At 38.3% G+C, this 16,411-nt stretch overlaps 1 protein-coding gene across 3 annotated transcripts in view; it reads left to right on the forward strand.

Moving 5' to 3' along the window:
* DDX4 (DEAD-box helicase 4) overlaps positions 1–16,411 on the forward strand; it is a 91,515-nt gene that overhangs the window by 53,407 nt on the left and 21,697 nt on the right. For 2 of the 3 annotated variants that reach the window (XM_062211786.1, XM_062211787.1), the window contains 8 exons: positions 916–1,017; positions 1,935–2,015; positions 2,502–2,549; positions 5,528–5,575; positions 5,671–5,718; positions 6,231–6,373; positions 9,277–9,429; positions 11,632–11,786. In XM_062211786.1, the coding sequence (XP_062067770.1) occupies positions 916–1,017; positions 1,935–2,015; positions 2,502–2,549; positions 5,528–5,575; positions 5,671–5,718; positions 6,231–6,373; positions 9,277–9,429; positions 11,632–11,786 (778 nt within the window). The remainder of the gene's footprint in view (positions 1–915; positions 1,018–1,934; positions 2,016–2,501; positions 2,550–5,527; positions 5,576–5,670; positions 5,719–6,230; positions 6,374–9,276; positions 9,430–11,631; positions 11,787–16,411) is intronic. The other variant, XM_062211788.1, reaches the window with a different exon arrangement.

Here is a 16,411-nt window from a genome sequence, read left to right on the forward strand (position 1 = left end):
TGAAAGGCAGAGTTACAGAGAGACAGAGGCAGAGAAAGATGGAGAGAGAGAGAGAGAGAAAGAGGGAGGGAAGGAGGGAGGGAGGGAGGGAGGGGTGTCTTCCATCTGCTGGTTTACTCCCCAAATTGCTGCAATGGCCAGAGATGCGCCAATCTGGAGCCAGGAGCCAGGAGCTTCTCCTGGGTCTCCCACACTGGTGCAGGGGCTCAAGTATTTGGGCCATCTTCCATTGCATTCTCAGGCCATAGCAGAGAGCTAGATCGGAAGTGAAGCAGCTGGGACTCCAACTGGTGACCATATGGGATGCTGGCACTGCAGGTGGTAGCTTTACCTGCTACACCACAGCACCAGCCCCTAGCATATTGGTTTTTAATTGATTTGGTTCTGTCCTAGGTGTAATCAAGTTTAATGGAGCCATTTCTACGGACTTTTGGTTTTCAATTAAATTAAAAATGAACTGTTTGTAATGGGAAATTAGACTTACATGTATGCCCATAGGTGTCTGCTTTGAGTAAGATGTTCAGAATTTTCTTTGGGAGTAAATATAAGCCTAGGATATGTTGAGTCGTCCATGGGTTGTGGAGATCCATTTAATAGTGCAGTTACAGCAATTTTCAGTGTTTTATTCAAGTGACATTTTTTCTTTGAGTCACTTTTAGTTTTGATTCTCAAAGCAAATAGTGCTTTTTTTTCTAATAGTAGCTGTTCATTTTCATTAGTAAAAGCTGAACATTTATAGGTCAAACTTGGTGTTTTTAGTAATTATCTGGCTAATGCCTTAAATACTTAAAGTCATTGAATTATGCAAGGCTTAAATTTGAATTTGTTTACCATGTCCCCAAGATTTCTTTGTTGTTGTTGTTTTGTGTTGTTCTTGTGTTTGTGTGTGTGTGTGTGTGTGTTTTAATTTTGTAGGCTATCAAGATGGAAATGATGCAGAATCTTCAGGTCCATCCAGAAGAGGTGGAAGAGGTAGTTTCCGAGGTTGCCGTGCAGGATTTGGTCTAGCAAGTCCAAGTTAGTAGTGGATTGTAAATGGTCTGCTTTTTCTATTAAGGAAATGATATAAAAAGTTATCTATTAGATAAGACTGTTAATTAGGATTATATGAGAATAGTTTAGCATGGTGGGTGATACAAATTAATCAACTCTGTTGTGTGTAAGATTATTTGTTAGACACATATGTAATTGTATGTTGGTGAGGTTGGAATATATGAATTTTTCAGAAGTTTATGTGACTCACTTCTGTAGTATTATATGCTGTTAAGTGTTTTAGAGCCTTGATAATTTTGTTGACCTTACAAATAGGTGGCCTTTCATATGGCTCTACTGATCTCCCAACACCTATCTTCACCAGTGTGGCTGTCTGCTTTAAATGCCTCCAGCCTTCATTCTTTAGTGTCATGATACTGTCTTCAGAAGTCATTGTTGGAATACTTGTGTCTCTTTGTAGAGGAACACAGATTAGTAGTTTTGGAAGCTAAAACATAAATTTGTAGTGATAGTTTAATAGGTGTGAAGTAGATTAGTACATTGCTGTACAGGACTTGTTAGGCTTGATTTAGTAACAGCGGGAGTAAGAGGTGCTATTTTGGAGAATAAGCAGTTGAAAAGATCCAGTGTAGTTTCTGGGAGAGTAATTGTGCTGCTTTTTGGAGATTTAATTTTTGCTTATATCATATTTTGGCATGAAATTTACTGTAATTTCATTTACAAAATAATTTTAAGAAAACAAGAATATTTAAGAAGTAATTTGTAATTGAAAGACCTAATTTGTAGAGAAGTCCTTTGTTCAATACTTAGAACAATTCTTATTGTAAATTTTGTTAAGCTGTGTTAAATCTTTAACTTGTGATAATATAGCTTGATTTTTTTCTCTTATTGAATAAGCACTTCTTAAAAGTAACATCTGATTTTATTTTCTACAAATTAAGATAATGAAAACAATGAAGATGAAGGGGTGCAGCGCAGGGGTGGCTTTTTTGGTTCTAGAAGATCAGCCTTAAGTGCCACAGGTCAGAAATAAAATTTATTACTAAATACTAATCATTCCCATATGCTTTTAGCATTAGGATTAATCACCCTAATATATATGTTTAAGCACACTAGTTTGGCTTGTGCCTTTTCCTGCTTTGTAGACAAAAATGCATGGATAGGTTTTCCATCCTTAGAAAATTTGTGCGCAGTCAATTATTTCTTCTGTTATCTACCAGTTACTTTGAGATGCGAGTTATACTTTTGATTAGAGAAAGGAAATTGAAACTTTCATTGGTCTGAAAGAAAGTTGTCTGGGTTGAGGAAAATAATTTGTGTGATTTGAGGAGAAAATTTAAAAACTTGTTAAAATGTTCAAATGAGGGTAAGATTTAAATTAAATCTAGAATTAAAAGGGTAAGGGAATAGGAATCTTAAGTAATTACTCTGTATTGAATAGAAACAGACACTATGGTTTATGTACTTGAGGGAGCTGTTTCCTCTAAGTATGCCAAACAATCTTACAGGTAATGGTGACACTTATCCAAGCAGAAGTGGCAGTGGAAGTGGACGAGGTAAGTTCTGATTGCTTCACCTGTAAGAGATTAGAATTATTGTAATTAAAATTTAGTATTTGAAGTTAAAAGGTAATTTTTATTGCTTTTATACACATTGTGATGAGTATAATTTGCGTAACTGATTTTGGAGAGTTCATAAAATTCTCTTCTAAGTTTTTTCCTCTCTGATCTAGCACTTCTGTTGTAGGATCTAAATACCATAGATTTATTTGTAAATACATATATAAAGTTGTTCACTGAGCTTCATTTATAATTAGGCTCAAAATAATTTGTAAAAAGAAAAAAAACTGAAAAGCATCTAAAATTCCTTAGTAAATAAATTTAATGAAATAACTGTAAAATAGAATACTTTATAGATGTAAATTCATATTTTAGTGTGGGATGTTTGCTCGATTTGATCATAACAGAGTTTGATTTTTTTTACTCTGAATTATTTTTTCAGAGTATAAGTACTTGAATATCACAGAAAATGTGCAGTGCTTGACTAGTAAACCAGTAGTTTGATGTATTTAACGGATTCTCAGCAATCATGAGTTGTCTGAAAACGTTCAAAGTGACAGTCTGCTTCTCTCCACCCCAACCCTTGATTCTTGATTTTTTCAATGAAGGAAAAGTTTATCAAAGACCAGTTTAACCAGATTCTCCATGGATGCTCACATCTGTGTGAAGGAGGATTTCAAGATGTGGACATACAGAATAAGATACTAGAGAGCCCATATATAAAAAGATGTATCTAATTAGCTTTCTCTTTAAAAATTATTTCTATATTAGGAACAGAGAGTGAGAACTTCCATCTACTGGTTCACTTTCCATATATCTGTCATGACCCTGTGCTAGGCCAGGAGCTGGAAGCGAGGAACTCAGTCTGGGTCTTCTATGTGGGTAGCAAGAACCCAATTACTTGAGCCATCACCGCTATCTTCCAGGGTCTGTGTGAGTAGGAAGCTATAGTCAGGAGCCAGCTATCAAACTCAGGTACTGCAATAAGGAAGACAGATGTCTTCACTGGTGTCTTAACTGCCAGGCTAAATGCCCACTCCTTTAATTAGCTCTTGAGCCTAATGCAGTACCTAAAAGTGGCATTGCAGATGACTAGTTCTTTAAAAGTCAGATGGTTTACAGAAAAGAATTAACAGATCTGACTGCTGTTCACCTAAAATTCATCAATAAATGAAACTGAAAATTCTGCCTGCAAGATTGTTCCTTGGCCAATGTATATTAGTCAAGGTTCTCCAGAGAAAAAGAACCAGTAGGAGAGAGATCGGTAGATGCACGGATGGATGAGAGGGTATTCATTAGGGGAATTGGCTCATGTAATTATGGAGGCTGAGAAGTCTCCTGATAGGCCATTTGCAAGCTAAAGAACTAGGGAAACTGTTAGCATGGCTTCGGCTTCATCTAAGTCTAAAGGTCCCAGAACCAGGGCAGCCAATGGTATAACTCTCAGAAGAAAGCCAAAGGCCTAAGAACTGAGGTGGGGGCATTTTGTTCAAGTCCTGGGGTCCAAAGGCCAGAGAAGCTGGAATTGTTATTTTCTAGAGTAGGAGAAGAAGTGTGTTCCAGCTTTAGGAGAGAGAGAGAGAATTTTCCTTTCCTCTGCTTTTTTATTCTATCTGAGCCGTTAGTTGGTTGGACATACTTGTATACATTGGGTAAGGGTGAAACTTCCTATTGCACTGATTTAAATGCTAATTTCTTCTGGATATACCCTCAGAAACATACTTAGAGTTAATAATTTATCAGCTCAGTATCCCTAATCTAGTCAAGTTGATATGTAAGATTAACCATCAAAGCTGGTATCTGAACACTTGGATTTGGAAAGGATTCCTACCACCTAATTGATAAGGGTGACTCATTGTGCTTAAACTGCACAGACAATGTGGTTTATTGTGCATACTTGCTTCCCTTCTGGGAGTCTGGAATTTTAGTATGTGCCATGCAGAAGATGCGTACATTGTCAGCCCCTTATGAGAACCCTAAATACTGAATCTATGAGCTTCTTTGATAGATAACATTTCACATATGTTGTCTCAGTTGTGTGACTTCCATGGGAGAAGACTCTAGGAAGTTTGTGCTTGGTTTTCTCTGGGCTTTTCCCAATGTATCTTTTCTTTTTACTAATTATGCTGCTGCTCTGTCATGTAATAAATCATAGTCGTGAGTATGAAAATATTTCAAAATAGTTAATTGAAACTGGATTAAAGGTTAAATTTGTACAAAAAATTGAAATCCATGCATATGAAAGTTCTTTAAATTGTTCTTGGAAAATGTATATTATGAAGAAATTGTCTTGTTTGTTCTGCTAGCAGGTCATTGAACCTGGGAATGGTCTTAAAGACCTCCCAACACAGGTAATCATTGGTTCCTATTAGAAAATACAGCCCTTGGCTGATTAGGAAAGAGATAAAATAGCTTAAACCAAAAATAGTTAATACTTATATAAAATAAGTCTTACCTGCATAAAGTCAGCATTTTGAATACTAAGGAAACTAGAAATGCATAAGATTCTATTCATACTAAGCATGTCAATTATGATTTATAAGAAAAGGCTTTAAAGAGGCCTGTCCATTTTTTTTTTTTTTTTTTTTGGACAGGCAGTTAGAGACAGACAGAAAGGTCTTCCTTCTGTTGGTTCACCCCCCAAATGGGTGCTGCAGCTGGCGCGCTGCACTGATCCAAAGCCAGGAGCCAGGTGGTTCCTCCTGGTCTCCCATGCAGGTGCAGGGCCCAAGCACTTGGGCCATCCTCCACTGCCTTCCCGGGCCACAGCAATTGGACTGGAAGAGGAGCAACCGGGACAGAACCAGTGCCCCAACTGGGACTAGAACCCGGGGTGCCGGTGCCGCAGGCAGAGGATTATCTAGTGAGCCACGGCGCTGGCCTCCATTTTTAAAACATGTCCTCTTTGAAGACAAGCAGTGAAAGTAAAGATGTGTATAGCTTTATGGCTTGACTGACTGTAATTTTTTAAATAGGTGGTTACAAAGGTTTAAATGAAGAAGTAATAACAGGCTCTGGAAAGAGTAAGTTTTACTTTTAATAAAGTATTTGATTTTTATAGTGAGTATTTTTTTACTTCTCAAACTTAAAATCATTTATATATTTGATCTCCTTTAAGATTCCTGGAAGGCAGAAGCTGAAGGAGGAGAAAGTGGTGACACTCAAGGTATATTAGCATTTGGGTGATATACATGAATATATATTACATATTAATATGTAAAATTTAAAAGTTTTATATTTATTTGAGAGAGCGCAATCTCCCATCAACTCCTCAAATGCTTACAACAGCCATGCTGGACCAGGCCTAAATTGAGAGCCTAGATCTCAGCCTGCATTTCCTGTATGGCTCAACCACTTGAGCCATGACTTGCTGCCTCCAGGGTGCACATTAGTAGGAAGTTGGAATTGGGAGCAGAGCCAGGACTCCAACCCAGGCAGTTGAATAAGGATACAGAGTGTCCCAAGTGGTGTCTTAACTGCTGTGCCAAATGCCCACCCCTGCTAACACAGAATGTTTAAATGGAGACTTGACTTTAAAAAATTTGAACAGTGAAAATTTGGGATAAACGGTAAAAGGTTCTTCAGTATTTAAAATTTGGTTTGTCGATTTTTGTGTTTTCTCATAGTTTTCCATCTAGTCTGTATGATGTAAATTATGTTTCTAATTTAAATTCCAAGGACCAAAAGTGACCTACATTCCCCCTCCCCCACCTGAGGATGAGGATTCCATCTTCGCACATTATCAGACAGGCATAAACTTTGACAAGTATGATACTATTCTTGTGGAGGTATCTGGACATGATCCCCCACCAGCAATTCTGGTCAGTGTGTTAATTGCTTCTATATTGACTGTATAGTAAACTTTGTTTTTAAAATATATGGTATATTTCTTTAGGTTGGTATCAACACAGAAACTTTACCTTTAATAATGCTTTGGTTGGAAATTTAGAACCATGTCTATCATTTAAATAGAATTAATTACTGTATAAAAAAAAAACTAGATTTCAGCATACTCCATCCATACCAGGATGAGAACTTTATTTAAATTTACAAAAAAGAAACTTTCCCTAAGCTTTCACGATGTTTAAATTCTATGTTTTGAGAAAGTATGTTAGGGCAATGAGTTCCTGTGGAGTGTGGGAGAACCATCGGTCCCTTGTTGATCATTACAATGAGCCCTTATTACTCATCAGTTTTTTTCCCTGCCACAGTTAAACAACCACTTTATAGGATTGAGACATAGTTTTCCTAGAAACCTTTTATTTAAGGTATACAAACTTCATGCATTTCATAAATACAACTTTAGGAACATAGTGATTCTTCTCACTATACCCACCCTCTCTCCCACACTACCAGCCGTACTCTTCCCCCTTCTCCTATTCCCATTCTTTTTCTAAGATCTATTTTCAATTAACTTATACACATACAATTAACTATATACTAAGTAAAGAGCTCAACGAATTGTATGAAAAAAAAAAAAAACTGTTCCTCAACAGTTGAGACAAAGGCTGTTCATTGACAATGTGTCTTGAAGTGTTAATGTCACTTCTATAGATCCCCTTTTAGGTGCTCTATTAGCTACCACAGATACAGGAAAATGTATATTTGTCCATCTGGGACTGGTTTATTTCACTAAGTATGATGTTGTCCAGTTTCAGCCATTTTGTTGCAAATGACAGGATTTCATTTATTTTGTTTACCACTGTGTAGTATTCCATGTGTGCATATCCTTTAATTTCTTTATCCAGTCTTCAGTTGACAGGCATTTGGGTTGATTCCATGTCTTAGCTATTGTGAATTGAGCTGCAATAAATATAGGGGTATACATAACTCTTTCATATGCTGATTTCATTTTCTTTGGGTAAATTCCGGGAGTGGGATGTCTGGGTCATATGGTATAGGTCTATATTCAGATTTCTGAGGTATCTCCAAACTGATTTCCATAGTGGTTTTACCAGTTGCTGCACTTATTAGGCATTTGGGGGTGATACTTGTTTTTTCCCCCTTGTGATGGCTTTTATTTTTGAATAAAAGATAAAGATGTGGCTTAGTGGAGTATCTGTTCTTTTCAGTGAATACCCAGAGGTGTATGCTGGTTGTAGTCAGGGAGCTCTGTTCAGTGTTCCAGGGTGAGGGGAGTGTCCAAGGTGACACCAAAGTTGGGTGTGGTAAATCTTTTTTTTTTCTTTATCAAAGGGGAGGTTTGTTCTGGTCTGTTGGTGTATTTTCACACTCACCTATTCTCATGCTCACCTCCTTTTCCTAAACACAAATGCATGGTCGCTAGACCCAGTGGGTACAGTTTTCATTCCTGCTTCCACAAGAACCCCACAAAAGACCTGTGTAGTCCTTGCAGACATCAGTGTGTACACGGATCCTACAGCAATGACCCTCACCAGGAAATCAGGGAGCCCTGACCTCATTCCATGCAGCTATCGGCAGTGACTGCCCAAAGTCCCAGCCACACCCTTTACCCTCCCACATTACACGGATTTTCGCAGTGTTTTCATAGTCTCAGAGCACAAGACTCCCACAGTCATGAGCACCAAGTTCCCTATCAGTTCCCCCAGCCAGACTCAGGTATCTCCTCTTGTCTAGTTGCTGGGCATGCAGACGTGAGCTGGCGCAACTATTACATATGTCCAAAATGGTGCCTGCCCTCTTTTGGCTAGTTAAAAAACACCTGTGCCAGGTGGTTGGGGAGAGAGAAACGTAGTTTATAAACGCCTGTGCCAGGTGGTTAGGGAGAGAGAAACGTGCCCCCCTTTCTTCCCTCTTTCTTGGCAGGTTGGCAGATAGACTGTCCCCCGTAGGGTTCTAAGATGGACTCACATCGGGTTCTTCCTGTAGCTGTATCACTAGTGGCTTGCTGCAGTGCAGTCTCATCTCACTCCAGAAGCTGGTGCTGAGGCCTTGGCTGCCGGGGTCCTCAGTTGTGCATGTCCATACCTCCACATAGGTCCACAGTGTCCCTCTAATTTGTGTGGAGTTTCCTCTGCTTTTTTCTCCCTAACTCTTCCCTGACCTCACCACTTTATTTATTTATTTTTTTTAAGATTTTATTTCTTTATTTGAGAGGTAGAGTTACAGTGAGATGGAGAGACAGAGAGAAAGGTCTTCTGTCCGTAGGTTCACTCACCAAATGGTCGCAATGGCTGGAGCTGTGCTGATCCGAAGCCAGGAGTCAGGTGTCTCCTCCTGGTCTCCCACGTGGGTTCAGGGGCCCAAGGACTTGGGCCATCCTCCACTGCTTTCCCAGGCCACAGCAGAGAGGCGGACTGGAAGAGGAGCAGCCAAAACCAGAACCAGCACCCATATGGGATGCCCGTGCTGCAGGCAGAGGATTAACCCACTGTGCCACTGTGCCACAGCGCCAGCCCCTCAACACTTTTTAAAAAAACTGTCTTCCCCTGGTTTAGAGCAGTAAGCTCCCTCCATATTCTACCATCTTGAAAATCCCGCATCAGAGTTTTTTATATCTTACAGGTTTTAATGGGGTAGAAAAAAAATTTTTAGGAATACTGTCTATGAGAAATACTTCCTAATTCTATTAATTTATAACGTAATAGACTCTGGATGTTGTCTTTTGAGTGGAGGTACATTGGTAAAGTAACTTTAGTGTATAAAGTAAAATTAGCAAGCCTTGAAACTGGTTCAATTGGAATGTGTTCATGAAATGCTGTATATGGAATTTAATCACTGCTCCCCCCCTTTTTGCTTTTAGACTTTTGAAGAAGCTAATCTCTGTCAGACACTGAATAATAACATTGCTAAAGCTGGTTATACTAAGCTTACTCCTGTGCAGAAATATAGTATTCCTATTATACTTGCAGGAAGAGATTTGATGGCTTGTGCTCAAACAGGATCTGGGAAAACCGTAAGTAATTTTCCCACACACATTCTCTCTCATAGCCAAATAGTTAACATTTTTAATGCTTTTCTTTCTAAGACTTTTATATATGTTTTCAATGAGCTGTCATAACTATTCATGATTTTTGCTTCTGCTTTATTGAAGTGTATGTACTTCTGAAAGAGTTTTGATCTAAGGTAGGGTTGCAGCCCATAGATGTTTAATCTGTTTCTAAATGTGCTCAGCCTTTTTCTGGGACATGGTAGTATCTTAAAATGATTTGAGGTCAAAACTTCAGCGCTTAGAGAGGGAGAAAATAATTTCTGTAAAATAAAGCTATGGTCTTGGCATCAAAATATAAAGAATGAGAAATAGCTATATGTAGTATACATGATCTTTAGTATGAAGTGATCTCAGGTTTTCCTAATTCTCAAAACTCTGATGAGACTAGCTGGGTTTCAGGACTAATCAAGGGTGTTTGTTTATTAAATAGGGTTCCATGAGATGAGACTGTTAGTTTGCAGATCATAAAGTCCTGGCTCATACCATTTTAGGCTTAATCAGCCTCTGTTATTGAATTAAAGGGAAACATGGGTGAGTTGTACAATAAAGCAGCTGTGAGGTGGTAAAAATAGCATTTTAAGTGTTAAAGTGGTCATATAGATAGGATTAAGTGTCTGGTAATAATAATAGGTAGAATTAAAAAGGAGTGAATGGTCCAACATGGGAAGTAGTCCATACAGCAAACTCATAGAATGACAATTACTTTAAGTAGCAGTCTGACCTCAAAATCGGCCTTTAAGGCATTCTGGTCTGGCTGAAAAGCCCATGAGAGCATTTAAGGCATGGAAAGCCAAGGCATTGTGCCAAAAAATGTCCTACATGAAGGGCCTCTGTGGATGAGACCCCAGCGGAAAGATGCTGTCATCAAAGAAGGATGTACATTTCTCTGAAGGGAGGCAAGAACTTCCCCTTTGCTTTTGGCCTTGTCTAAATTCTGATGGAATTTGTGGATTCAAAAGTCTTTCCTAGCCTAGGCAGCTCATGTCAAGAGCCTTAAGGTGATCACTTATGTCATACATAAGAGTGTTAATTGTTAAATTAACAACAGGAGTCATGGTGCACTAACTTCTCATGCAGGACCTCTGTCCTCAAAGAGTTTTATTAGAGTTAACTTGTTCTCAAAGATTTATTTTGTTTAATGTATTAAGTGGAGGATATTCTTATGTCACATAAGTTTCAGTTATGCCCAAGTGTCCAGCTCCATTGTTTGTTTTCTTAGGTGCTCCCTCAATTAATGATACAGCTTGTTAATTTCTTTTAATATATTAAATGGAGATCTTATGTCTTGGAAGTTATAGTTATGTCTAATTTCTTGCAAAAGACGTATCATTCTTGGGACCTTTTTTAAAGTTAAGTTTCTCAAAAAAAAAAAAAAAAAAGTGCAGTTGACTTCAAGATGCAAAACTTTGAACAGCCCTTATCTTGACTGCTGAGGAACAGTTTTTTTTTTTTTTTTTTTTTTTTCTGTGCAAATTGTTGAACTCTCAGTATAGAGTTTATCCTCTATGTATAAAGTTTATTGACAATGGATCTTAGTGGAGAATGGGGCTGGGAATGGGAGATGGAGGAACAGGAGGGGTGGGAGTGTGGGTGAGAAGGCAAGTATGGTGGGAAGAATCACTGTATTCTTGACAGAAGATAGATTTGGATTTTAATAAGTGTTTTATTTGCTTAAAAGTGTTTTATAGCGTGAAGCTTCTCTCACCAGATGCAACTTCAGTGAAGATTTTGTGATTAGTGATCTAAATGATTACTACAAATTTTAGCTTCACCTGTGGACCACTTTTGTCATACATTCTAAGTGGTAATTTTATTATCACTCAAAAAGACTCATTTAAAATGATCATCAAATGCAGTAATTTGCATGAAGTTACACTTGCATTACCCTCTATAAATCAGTTAATGTTACTGATATGTTTAGAATCCATGAGTATGCTTTTTTAAAACTAAAAAATAGTTTGATAGAGTAAATTTATCAAACATTTATAACATGAGCATCAAGACCTAAATGTTAAGAATTTATTGAGATAAACATTTTCACTTAAATTTACCAGCAAAGTGAAAGAAGAAGCTAGAGGGTGAGGTTGTATAAGAGCATGAGAAATAGCTTTCTTAGGTATGAAGCAATGTATTATAAATTTGTGAATTAGGCAATTTAATTTCTAGGCAGCATTTCTCTTGCCAATTCTGGCGCATCTAATGCGTGAAGGAGTAACTGCCAGCCGCTTTAAAGAGCTGCAGGAACCTGAGTGTATTATTGTAGCACCAACTCGAGAACTGATCAACCAGATTTACTTGGAAGCCAGAAAATTTTCTTTTGGGTAAGTATGTTTGGAATGCCACTTACAAATATTTTTCTTTGGAGTTTTTTTCACACTTGCTTTGGAAAGATTTGGTAATAATACACTAAATACAGTGTTTAACATTATTTGGTTGATGTACACTTAAAAAATAGTGTTTAGGGAATCCTGTTTATTTTTAGAAGAAGCATGCTTATTAAACATAGATAATATTGGAGGCATAAAATATACTGGTATATTTTTGATAATTTTTACTGCATGTCGAACAATGAACTGTTCTTAGTTCTTAATTAACATGTTAATTAGTTCTTAATTACTATTTTCCTGATTGTCTTTTTATGTAGAAGTTTGTAATGTAGAAAACTGTTTATTGTATAATCTCACTAAACTTTAATTACTTTAAAATTGTACATGTATATTTTATTTCTCTAGTTTGAGTTATTTAGGTTTTTCTAATTTACGGCTATGGTAAGTGAAAACAAAATCTTGCTGAGTAAATTTTTTTCTGTTTCTTTATTTTTTATTTGAAAGAGAGGGGTAAGGGTGGAGATAATCTTTCACCTATGGGCTCAGTTTGCAAATGTTCACAACAGGTGGGGCTGGGCCAGGTTGAAGCTAGGAGCCTGGTACTCCATCTGGGTCTTCCACGTGGGTAGCAGGAGCTCAAATTCTTGAGTTGTCATCTGCTGTCCCCCAGGTTGTGTATTAGCAGGACTCTGGATGGGTAGAGAAGTAGCTGCAAGTTCAGTCAGGCAATCTGATATGGGATGCAGGCAAGCCAGGTTGCAGGTTAACCACTGTGCCACACATCTGCCCCTATTTTTCTTCTAAAGTTTCTCTACTAGTAGTGCATAAGGCCAGCTTCACTATACCCTCTCTCAACATTTGATACTGTGTTAGTTACCTGCTGCTGCCTATTTATCTTAAAATCTAGTTGCTTAAAACAATGAACATTTTATCTCTTCAGTTTCTGGGGGTTAGGAATTGGGGGACAGGTTGACTGGATGATTCTGGTTTGGAATCTTGTACAAGGCTATAGACATCCGGATGTTAGCTAGGGTTATAGTCATCTGGAGGCTTAACTGGACCAGTTCATAAAGTTGCTAGATTATCCTGAGGAAATGGTAGCTGGTTTTCCCTGAATGGCGAGAGAACCAGAGGAGGCACACAATGGCTTTAATGATGTAGTCTCAGAAGTCAAATACTGTTACTCTGCCGTATTCTATTTGTAAGAAGCAAGTCACTCAGTCGAGCTCACACTAAGGACTGAGTATTGAACTTGTTGAAACTAATGTGAAAGTAAAGTGGAAGGCCCTTTATTCTAAAATTAATACAGATGTCACTATAGCAACAGAAGAACATTCAGCCAAGCACATGGTTCACAGCTGTGCAACCCATGAAACCAATCTTTGCCTCTGCTAATGAGGAAAGGGAGTCAGTGTCTGTATTTGAAGGAAAAAACATTGAATAATTCTTGTATGTATTTTAAAACCACCATCAGTATCTTCATCTTTTGTTCACTTGTTATGAGATTGAACTACTTTTTTGAATGCTTATTAAATCATTTTCCTTTGTGAATTATCCATTTGTTATCTACCAGTTCATCTATTGTAAAGTTAATTTTTTAAAAGATTTATTTGCCCATTTGAGAGAGTATGTGTGTGTGAGTGTGTGTGTGTGTGTGTGTGTGTGAGAGAGAGAGAGAGAGAGAGAGAGAGAGAGGAATGGAGGGAGGGAGAGAGAAAGCGAAAGATAGAGAGAGAGATGGATGTATGTGTCTTCTATCGATCGCTGGTTCACTTCCCAGATGGCTGTAACAGCTGGGGCTGGGCCAGGGCAAAGTCAGGAGCTTCATCTGGGTCTCCCACGTGACCCAAGTGCTTGAACCATCTTCCACCGCTTTTCCTAAGCCATTAGCAGGGAGCTGGATCAGAAGTGGAGCAGCAAGGACATGAACTGGTTGGTCACATAGGATACTGGCGTTGCAGGCAGCAGCTTTACCCACTATTTTAATAATTGAGCGGAAATGAGACACGAGATACCCAGAAAGACACCCAGAGATAGAGTTCTCAGATATATAGAGATGTATACAGATATATAGAGCTATACAAATATATATAAATACATTACAGATATATAAAGTTCTCAGACACACACACACACACACAGATATATAGAGTCCTAAGATACAGTGACTCCTCAGATGACCACAATGGCTAGGGTTGGGGTAGATTGCAGCCACAATCTGGGGACTTAGTCCAGGTCTCCCACATGGATGGCAAAAACTGAAACACTTGAGCCATTGCTCTGTCTCCCACGGTCTGCATTAGCAGGAACTTGGCTTTAGGAGCCAGAATTGGGTGTCTAGTTGACGAACTCTGATGTGGAATGTGGGTATCTTAACTGCTAGGCTAAATGCCCATCCCTAAATCAGTTTATTTTAAATGAGAGGTGAACAAAAAGAGGAAAATGTGATTACTAAAATCACTATAATGTCAAACTTGATAGATCTCTTTAAGTAGATGTAAATTGCATGCATATACCAGTGTGTGTTTGTTTCTTTTTAAGATTTGTTTATTTGAAAGATATTGTTAGAGAGGGAGAGACAGATCTTCTATCTCTGGTTCTCTCCCCAAATGCCTGCAATGGCTAGGACTGGGTCACGCTGAAGCCAGGAGCCACTGAGAACTTCTGGGTTTCCCATGAGGATGCAGAGGCCCAAGCACTTGGGCCATCTTTTGCTGCTTTCCCCAAGCCATTAGCAGGGAGCTGGATCAGAAGTGGAGCAGTCAGGAGTCTGACAAGTGCCTGTATGGAATGCCAGCGTCCCAGAAAGCAGCTTTATCCACTCCGTCACTGGCCCTCAGTGTTTATTTCTTGCTAATCCTCATATATGGTATTGTTTTCAGGCTTTTGAATGAAGTGAATGAAGATTCATGTTAATTTTTTCATCTTGTTTTGTAATGTGAGAGAGAGAGAGAGGGACATGGAGCTCCAATCATTTTGTCCAGTCTCCAAATGGCTGCAGTGGCCAGGCCTGAACTAGGCTTGGAACCAGAAACTGGGAATACAATCCATTTCTCCCGTGGGTGGAAGGAACTCAGTTATCTGAGCTGTCATGACCTGCTGCCTCCCAGAGTCTGCACTAGTGGGAAACTGGAATCAGGAGTTGAAGCTGGGAATAGAACCTATGCACTCTGATGAATATGGGCATCTCAATTGCTAGGCCAAACACCCACCCCAATATTTTCATCTTTAAAAACAAAAACATAAAGATAGTACATTCAGTTAATATTTGTGCACAAAGAGGGACATTTGTGTATGAATATTTTTTGCAAAAGTGTGTGGTAAAGAATTGAAAGATACATCAATGTCCATCAGCATTGAACTGGTTTAATTATGGTACACATACATAATAGTAATAATTAAGTTATTCTTAGAAGATGCTATTTTATGTGTTCTCTCTACACATATACATAAAATGTATTTTGTCCTTATAATAGTGGAAAGCAAGTTTTTTAAAACAATTAGTTTATTTAATAAAACAAAATTTTCCTATATTCTTGACTTCTGGTTCATTGATTCTTCTCTTTGGTTACCTACTATTAATGATTTCATATGAAGCACTGCAGAAATAACTGATGCAAGTTGTGTGAGGGTATTTCAAAAAGTTTGTGGAAAAATTGAATTAAAATAGAAGTTTACCTTGATGCATTTTTAAAAAATTCATGTGTGGGTTTTTCATATGTATTTCTCTGAACTTTTTGAATATCCCTAGTATAAACTTTAATCTGCCTCTTTTTTTTTCCATTTTCAATTATCTTTATATACAGAAGATTGATTTAGTATATATTAAGTAAAGATTTCATCAGTTTGCACCCACACAGAAACACAAAGTGTAAAATATTGTTTCAGTACTAGTTATAGCATTACTTCACATTGGACAACACATTAAGGACAGATCCCACATGAGACGTAAGTACACAGTGACTCCTGTTGTTGACTTAACAATTTGACACTCTTGTTTATGGCGTCAGTAATCTCCCTAGGCTCTAGTCATGAGTTTACAAGGCTATGGAAGCCTTTTGAGTTTGCCGACTTTGATCTGATTCTGATAGGGTCATAGTCAAAGTGGAAGTTCTCTCCTCCCTTCAGAGAAAGGTACCTCCTTATTTGATGGCCCCGTTCTTTCCACTGGGATCTCACTCACAGAGATCTTTCATTTAGGCCTCCCCCTCCCCCCTCGAGTGTCTTGGCTTTCCATGCCTAAAATACTCTCATGGGCTCTTCAGCCAGATCGGAATGCCTTAAAGGCTGATTCTGAGGCCAGAGTGCTATTTAGGACGTCTGCCATTCTGTGAGTCCACTGTGTATCCTACTTCCCATGATGGATAGTTCTTTCCCTTTTTGATTCTATCAGTTAGTATTAGCAGACACTAGTCTTGTTTTGTGTGATCCCTTTGACTCTTAGACCTATCAGTGTGATCAATTGTGAACTGAAATTGATCACTTGGACTAGTGAAATGGCATTGGTAGATGCCACCTTAATGGGATTGTATTGGAATATCCTGGCACGTTTCTAACTCCACCATTTGGGGCAAGTCCGATTGAGCATGTCCCAAATTGTACATCTCCTCCCTCTCTTA

This window comes from Lepus europaeus, chromosome 15, assembly GCF_033115175.1.
Source record: "Lepus europaeus isolate LE1 chromosome 15, mLepTim1.pri, whole genome shotgun sequence".
NCBI lineage: Eukaryota > Metazoa > Chordata > Mammalia > Lagomorpha > Leporidae > Lepus > Lepus europaeus.